General features: G+C 37.3%; 1 protein-coding gene across 2 annotated transcripts in view; it reads left to right on the forward strand.

The window, feature by feature from the left end:
* LOC108739349 (homeodomain-interacting protein kinase 2) overlaps window positions 1-8,780 on the forward strand; it is a 40,317-nt gene extending 31,537 nt beyond the window's left edge. The window contains exon 16 of one of the 2 annotated variants that reach the window (XM_018473219.2): window positions 6,960-8,780. In XM_018473219.2, the coding sequence (XP_018328721.1) occupies window positions 6,960-7,182 (223 nt within the window). In that variant the 3' untranslated portion in view covers window positions 7,183-8,780. The remainder of the gene's footprint in view (window positions 1-6,959) is intronic. The other variant, XM_018473223.2, reaches the window with a different exon arrangement.
* Window positions 8,781-8,792: the final 12 nt, after the last annotated feature.

Below are 8,792 nucleotides of genomic sequence, written 5' to 3' on the forward strand. Positions count from 1 at the left end.
TATATATATAAATGTAAGGGGTTGGTGCGCAAAACTAAAAATGTGGGAAAATAAAAGTGCATTATAAACAGAGACAACTAATTACGTAACTAATTAATTTCTCATATGAACACTTAAACAGTAACAAAAATAAATTAGAGTGGACTCCAATAGTGGCTCTTACCCCTTGCACGTTTATATTACTTACAATTAGTGCGTATTCAAGACTGGTGTTTATTGATGTCAATAGCTATTTAAAAGTGTATGCACCATTTTATGGGTGATAGGCTGTTAGTAATTTAATACTACTATTGTTATTTTGTTAACATACCTAACCAATTTTATAAGCATCTTATGGAATGTCGGTCTTATTGAAGTTAATAAATAATATAATATGCTTTAAGAATTACGTACATAAATATACGTCTCACACTCTAATAGTGCTTCAAGTATTTTTTGACAATAGTATACACTTACATATTTAATATGTATATATCTACTGTATTAAAAGTTTTTTGTTGTTCGTTTTTTGGCAGCACTATTCTTGCCTTTCTAAAATGTTTACGATTTCTAGAAATTGTATTTACAGTGAAAATATAATTTTTACGTTCACAATGAGTAGTATTGCCAAAACTACTGATGATATATACCGAACGAATAAACAAACTAAATTTGAATTATTTTCTGAACACACTAATTGTGTATTGGTAATTTTGTATAGTTTATCTTGTAAAGTACAAAAAGATACTAAAACTATTAAAATTGCAAAAAAATGCTTTTTTATCTTCCAATCAAAATAAAGTTAGTGACAATTGTCGCATTGTATTTTAATTGTTAAGAACATATGTATAACAACTGCGTATATGTTAAACGTTTTTCTTAGACAATCTGTGTGATCTTTGGTGGAACTTTACATTTTAATATAAATGTATGATTGTGTTAATGCTAATTATTTAGTTTTCTCTGCCTAAATAAATCAATTTCTCAATTTGTGATTAATTACCACTGTCGCTACAAAATTTGATCCTTCAACTTGCGCATAAATGAAGTGTACAGTTGCAATTATGTTTTTATCACCGAGCTCTTAATATGACATATAGCGGAAAGCTTTGCATAAGAAAAATGGTCAATTATATATTTCATGCATTATTTTATGACACATGACTCATCCAAAAGCGTTACGTTAAGAAAATTACTCGCGCTCCGGTATACTGCGGCGCCCTCATTTAACTACTGAAAACGTAAAAACAAATGTGTATCGCACACAAGTAATCGCTATCATGGCTAGACACATGTGTGATAAAAGGTAAATTCGTTCGGTATATAGCCGCTAATATACTTGTGCATCAGGGGCGTACCAAGGTTCCTAGGGGGTGTGAGTTTTGTTAATGAAAACGCCGGCCCAATCAAAAAAGTTGTCGAATGAGTGCTTTGAACAGTGCTGCCTACACATAATAAGTAAGCAGCTGCACTTGCATTAACGGAAATGTTTATTTTGTTAGAATGATTCTGTTTGTTTTTGAGGAAATTTTTGTATTGATTTGAGAGATAACTTTCTTTTATCATCAAGTCGCACGCTAATTTAATGGCGAGCGAACTAGTTATTGCGTATTATTCGGTAGTGAAAACACTTGTTCGTTAAATCAACTATTTATTTACAGATATATACAAACTGCACGTGTGTATTTAAAACGTATAAAAACCAGATGAAGGCAATTACATTGACTAATAATGAATATCTTGACAAAATAAAAAAAATCTCTCCTTAAATGAGCCGTTGCAACCCNTTGCTTGTATATAAATTTAAATTCAAATTTGAATTATAAAATAAAATAAATTAATTAAATCCTGACACCTTTCGTTACGAAACACAGGTACTTCGTACTCGTGACCTACGCAATAGCTGGTACGCAGACAGTCCCGTTGAACGTAATGATTAGTACATTGTCATTACCGTTCTATTGAAAAAGTTACTGTTAGTACCACAAATAGAAAAATTAGTTTATTTTGAGAATATTAAGCAAAAAACAGTGTATTCGCACGCAAAATAGGGGGGCACGGCAATGAGCATACAGGAACGATGTACCTCACCGAGGGAGTGAAGGTCAGTAAGGACAACAGGTTGGTATAGACGAAATCGTTTTGCGATTAATAAAAGACAATCCCGGTTTGTGTATCCAAGTCATTACATAAAAAACAGAGATTCCACGTGATACTATTATCGGAATACGCCATTTCTATGACCGTGTTCAACACACTACACCTACCAGGATGTACCTTCGTTGCTTTTGCGAATTGTACCGTTACTATCGCCATATAAAATAACCGGCAGTGTGGGGTTCTTCACAACATGTAACGACGCCGCATTACACAATTACGCTAGGAGTAATTGAGGCTTTCGGCAAGGTCATTACCCCTGATGATTTTGTATATCACTGGGGGGTGCGAGGTGGCTCATTCTATTTCTTTTTCATGTACCTTTTGTCGTAATTTTTCCAGAGTACTGATCAAACATAGTGTATATTACTTACATAAAGAAAGAATCTTCCTTTGTTATGTCAAATAAATTCTTTTTATTTAAAGGAATACCTGCTTCAGCTTTTTAACTTTCTTTAAATAAAAGCATGCAGGCTTTCACGACTGGCGTCATCTAAACTATTATAGTCTTTCGGGCTTTGGGGTCGTAACCTAGAGGCTGGTTTGTTGCTGCTTATCAACGCCTGTGGTTGACATCTTCATAAGTGCTGCCGATGACGGAGTAGATTTCTATCTCGAAGTGTTCTTCTCGTCTGTCTGCTGTTGTGTGTAACGACCACTCTTTTTTTGTTTAGTTTTTCCTAAGGGTAAATCTTCAAAAGACACCCCTCTGGGTAGTGTCGAATTCTCCGAAGTGTCTACCGACTAAAACCTCTCGTGTAGGGAGATCCACCCAAAGGTTATACATCTCAGGGAAGCTTGGGAAAGGAGAGTTTTCAAGGGGGGTTAATGGTGTGGATGGAAATCGGTGGCCCGCCTCAAAGAGTTGGGTGGGCGCTCGCGCCATAGAGCGTAATTAGAGTTGAGTAAAAGGTGAACAGCTCAGGAGAAAAGGTGACAGGGCCTTCTGAAACGGTCATTTTGTTTAGAGGACAGTCAGAAAGCGTCGAGATAGACGAGTTTGGGTGACCTGACACTGAGCCCCTGAGATTATGTGCCGCGAATCTGCTTACAGACAAGATAGGCCAGTTTCTTTTAGAATTTGGATGTTTCTGATGAACCATCGGTAGTTGCGTGTGGAACGAAGAATCCACATGTAAGTGCCTTGAAGAATTTGCAGGCGGCGGGGATCGGTGTAGCCCCAGATAGAAATGGCGTAGGTGCAAATGCTTCTGATAATTGCGTTGAACGCACGGATTTTTGTTTAATGAGAGATGTTTTGGAAAAAAGCTTGAGGGAGAAAAAGGCGCTCAGAGCCTTGGCATGGGTGGCAAGGATGTGTTTTCGCTATGTCAGTGTTCTGTCAAAGATGACGTCAGTGACGGTGGTGTTTACGAAAACCTTGTTGGAAATCGGTTAGGAGATTGTTTTGCTCCACGTAGCCAAGAAGCGGTTGTAGAAGGATGGATCAGCGAACTAAGCAGATTGATGGGTCTGCAGCCTGAGGGATTGCTGAGAGACTTCCCTTTTTTGGGAGACAAAAGAGTGTGTCTTCTTTTCATACCAAAGGAAAATGGTGGAGCCGCATGATAGCGTTTTTGATATTGCATAGTCCAGTTATCTGTTTTGGTGACATGACTGTTAAGACACCGTTGGGAATTCTGTCCGTGCCAGAGGCTTTTTTCATTTTCAGAGATTGGATATAGAGGAAAATTTCACTGGGGGACGTATGTTTAAATTCAGAAACAGTAGGGACGAAGTTTTGGAAGGCGGCTTGGGTTCGCTCGTGAAATTCGTCATGATTCACAGGGCTGGGTAGTGGGGAGCACTGGAGACAGATATGCCAAGGTTTCAACTATTTTCTTATCTGATGTGTATAAGAAGCCATTTTGCTTTAATTGTGGGAGTGCTCCAAGTGCTTTTGTGGTGGGTTTTTGCCTGGGCGATGTATTCGTTAAAAGTGGCGCTGCGGAATTCTGTGAGGCGAGTTTTGTTCTCACTAGAGAGCGTTAAGCTTTGCCACAGACGGCAAGTTTTGTTTTTCCTATTAACGAGGGCAAGAATGTCTGCAGTGAGAGTTTTGACTAGGGCGGACGTGGGACGGGAGATCGTGGAGAGTTCGGTTGCGCTGGTAATCTCGTTTGAGAGGAGATTCACAGTTTCCTCCTTCCCGCTATTATGCGAATTGAATGAAAATGTTTCGAGGGTGTAGCGAAGGTGTGGCTAGTCTAGTGTAGTGGTTGGACTTGGGGTGTTGTTTGGACGGCCGACTTTAATTAGGGCTAGAAGGTGATCCGAGCTAAGTGCTTTGATAAGATCAACAGAAAGCGTAACATTTTTTGTAACGAAAATGTCGAGGATGTCAAACAATTGATTGCGGGGGCAGGGAGGAACGTGGGGTCAGGGGAGGTTCAATTGTGAGGCTGAAGTCGAGAACTTTGACAGGATAGAAGACGCCTTTTTTATTGGTTTGTCGACAGCTCCAAGAAACGTATTTAGAGTTGAAATCGCCTGTGACGATAGTCGAAGCGCCTGAGGGCTTGAGGAGGGTTGAGTTCAGAAAGATTTTGATCCGAAGGGGAGGTTATAGGGAGATGATCCTAAGAGGGCCGGATTTTAGTAAGACTTAGATGTCGACTGCTTTAAGGAATTTGTGATCAAAGGGTTGGGCTTGTACTTTCATGAGTTCCTAACAAAGATGACTACACCGCCTCCACCAGGGTTTCCACGGCCCCTTCTGTAGGTTGAGAAGTTCGGGACGATAAATTTGACTTTGTGTTCGAGTTCAGTCAGTTTACATCTAATGCTTTGTGCATTCCAGGTAACTATTCTAAGCTTATATAGGTGGGTTGTATTATACATTGGTGGGTGTTTGTAAGATCGTCGTTTGAACCATGGCCTGGATTCTCTGTTCTAGAGTAGAAGTTGCAGAGGTGTTTGGGATCGCATTGCGCTGTTGGGAAAAAGAGGGAGGAGCTGCTGCCACTGTAAGCCTTTTGAAGGGCGTCCTTGCGGGGAGAGTTATTTGACGGGGCGCTGATTGTACGGTTTTTATGTTAGTCGGAGTGTTAGGAGGAGATAATGGTTGGGGGTACTGTTCTCTTTAGAACCTTGGTGCAGCCGTGGTATGTCGCGCGGTGGTTTCCCTTGCAGTTACAGAAGGAACAGACCCAGACAGCGTCACAATAATTGGCTGTGTGGAAGAATTTCATGCAATGGCAGCATTGGGGGATGTCTTTAGTGACTCTTTTTGGCTCACCTTTAACTTTTAACCGCAGACCTTGCCAAGTTCCAAGATTCACTTGGATTTCGGAAAGGTTTTGTCTTGAGAATCGGACACTTAGGGCCAGATTTTTCCACCGTTGTACATTCTGTGGAGGCCGCCGATGGCAAAGACTTTATGAATAAGTTCGTCTTGGATATCATCTGTTGAAATGTCTTCACAAACTTACGGAGGACGACATGAAAGTTCTGGCCTTGTTTAAGTTGATTTGTCGAAAACTCAACTTTTGATATGTCGAGGAACGATGAGAGTCGACGAAAATCGTTCATGAAGTTTAGGTAGACTCTTATAGAGTCATGGGTGTACATCGTCCGACTTGTGGCGATGCCGTAGCTGTCTATGGAGCGAAGAATTTTCAGCCAAAGTAACTTTTGGTGATGTCGATGGGGGGGGGGTTGGAGTCTTGACTATTTTTTGCCGGTTTTTGATTTTAAGGCCGAATAGAGAAAATGGCATGCCTCCGGCGTTTGTTTTATGGCTTTCCGGCTTTTGTGAAGTTATCAGCGGCAGTGGGGGGTGGCTTTGAATCGGGTTGAGCCCGGGTAACAGAAGAAATGCTAGGCATTGTGTTTTCACACATTGGAGATAAAAGCACGTCTTCAGTAAGCTGGCGTAGGAAGTAGTTGATAATGGCGAGCATGGATTGAAGCTCGCTTCCCATTGTCATCATTTTCGCAAGAGAAAGTCTCTCCAAGAGTACGGGGCCCTTGGGGTAACCATTTTGACAATCGCTTGTGAGAAAGGCCAAACTGCTGTTACGTGGTTCGTGTTAAAAGAGAAATGTTAGGTTGTATTAGTTTTAGGTTTATGAAAGTTAAAAGAGAGGGACTTTGCGTACTCCATCCCAAAGAACTTTAGGTTAATTCAAGAATAAATAAAAAATAAAAAGAAACCGACGCATGCAGATAGATATTTGAACAAAACTTTAGACCATCATCCAAAGCAGAATATAGGAGTAATCAAGACACATACAGTAGCAGACATTCTAGATACTCCGCCGTCTTCTGTAGATGTCAACCACAGCTGTTGACGACACGTTAAGCAGCAACAAACTGGCCCCTAGACCATGACCTCAAAGCCCGGAAGACTATAATAGTTTCTTTAAATAGTTGTAAATAACTAAAGAAATTGTGCCAAATTTGTTTTTTTGTTTAAATAATTCGTTTGAAAAAAATTGAATTTTTTGTGAATAATAAAAAAGTTCCGTTTTTCGGCATAAAAATCTTCGAAAAATATAGGGAATATTTGTAAAAAAAAATGTAGTAAATATAAAAAAATCTTATTACAATACTGCCGCTTTTATTACCGCTCCGCTACAAGCGTAAAGCGAGAAGTGCAACGGTATGCCATTCCACAATGATAAAGTCCATTTATTTAAGTCACATGGTAAACTTTATGAACCAGTTATACTACCTTAAATTAATCGGTAAATTTTAAGAAACAATCAAATGACACCATATTACGTTGAAATCGATCATGTAAATTCATGTATTCCGTAACATCTACTTTTGAGATAGAATACTTATTATGTATATATCATTTCTTAATAAGGACAGGATAGTTTATTCTTACAGCAGAGGATTACCTCCACCTCCGGCGCATCATTCCAGTGCCAGGCCGGTAATTGCGAGTCACGCGAGTCATCCGTTACCTGCTCATCTACAATTCCCCTCGCATGGTCAGGTGGCCGCATCATACGGATTTGCACCTTTGAGTCCTGCAAAAACGCACCAATATCAAACAAGTCTCTGGTTTGCCGATTGAAAACTAACTATGATTCTTGATAAATTTTCAGATTCTAAACTAATAAGTATGCTATTTACATTTTCGAATTTTGTCGATGTGAACGTCATTTTTTTTTCTCGATTTAAGGGGTAGGAAGAGGTTTATTTTCTTACTTTTGTTTTTGTTTTGATAATGTGGACATTGAAAAGTCTTCAGGCACTATATTGAAACTATTCTGAAGATTAATGGAAATATTCAATATTACTTCATGTAGTTTAATACTAAGTATCCATTATTCAAAAAAAAAGAAGACATTGCAATGTCAAAAATATTATCTAACAATGAATGTGCTTTCTTTATTGTTTTTACTTGTTATTAAGTCTTCGGCGAGGTAGCTTTGGCTATTTTGCATGTAAATAATGCTTGTATATTTCATAGACAATTGTACATACATGAGATAGTTTTTTTTTGTAATTAATAGTGTTACCATTTTCTTATTTATTGTAAATGAGTGGGGAACGTAGTTTAAAAGAGAATTACTAATTCTATTAATTTTATTTAAAAAATTTGGTTCGTATTCTCATTTACGAGCTTTCAATGTCGAAAGTCTTTTGTTTTATTGGGTTTCTTTTAACAATAATAAGCATCAAATGGATATTTATTTTCAAAACTTTTTTTTAATAGAAATCATTTAGTTCATTTTTCGATTTACTAAGAATTTTAGTTCATCATTAACAATGGCTGTGAAAATACCTATTTATACCAATTTTGCCGATAAATTTCCTTGAGGATCCTGATAATATTTGTCTAAACAAGTTTCAGTAAGAGTGCTTATTATTGTTACTAGGTAATTTTAGTTTATTGTATTTTATTTTTTACTTTGAATTTGCGTAATAACATATTACATATAAGGTAGTGCTTTTTGCTTGTTTACTTTAACGTTTAACATTAAAACAAATAGTTTTTGTCTAATCATATTTACGTGTTCAATTTTCGCAAATACAAATTTGATTTTTATTGTAGAATAGGAGATGTCTAACACAAAAACACTTCAGTTTTGATTTTTTTTAATGAGAGATAATGCAATAACACTTGAGTTTCAATTTTTCTGCATTTTAGTTGCAATTAAAGATTTAAGGAGTTTTTTGTTTGTTAATCGTACCGCTTCGACTTCTTCACAATTAATCGATTCGTTATCAATTGCAGTAGTTTACACGAATTTATTAATTTGAAAAACAAGGTTCGAAGGGGTTTGGTTTTTAATTGATAAAACTGTCATACGGAAAAAAAACGAGGACCTCAAGTTTTGTTGCATTTTTTCTTAAATTATGGAAATTTTATTTTAATAGGAGTAATAAACCTCGTTATTATACACTGGTGAATCGATAAATTAAATACCTACAATTATATGTGAAAATACAGGAATTACATACATGTATATAAATACGGAATATAATTTGTTTAAAATGAAACAGCAGCTCGGTTCACTGAAGTTTTTATTTATTATTGGGTAGAGGCGTGCGGTTGGAAGCATTTTTTAAAAATATGTTAAATTTATAAGAAAACGTTAAATTAGTTCAGACTTTTAATATTTTTTTTATTTATCGTATCGTGTTTTAATTGAGTGTATTTGTAATCAAACAATCGATGTGCCTGCCTGACACGGACT

This window comes from Agrilus planipennis, unplaced genomic scaffold, assembly GCF_000699045.2.
Source record: "Agrilus planipennis isolate EAB-ADULT unplaced genomic scaffold, Apla_2.0 scaffold198, whole genome shotgun sequence".
NCBI lineage: Eukaryota > Metazoa > Arthropoda > Insecta > Coleoptera > Buprestidae > Agrilus > Agrilus planipennis.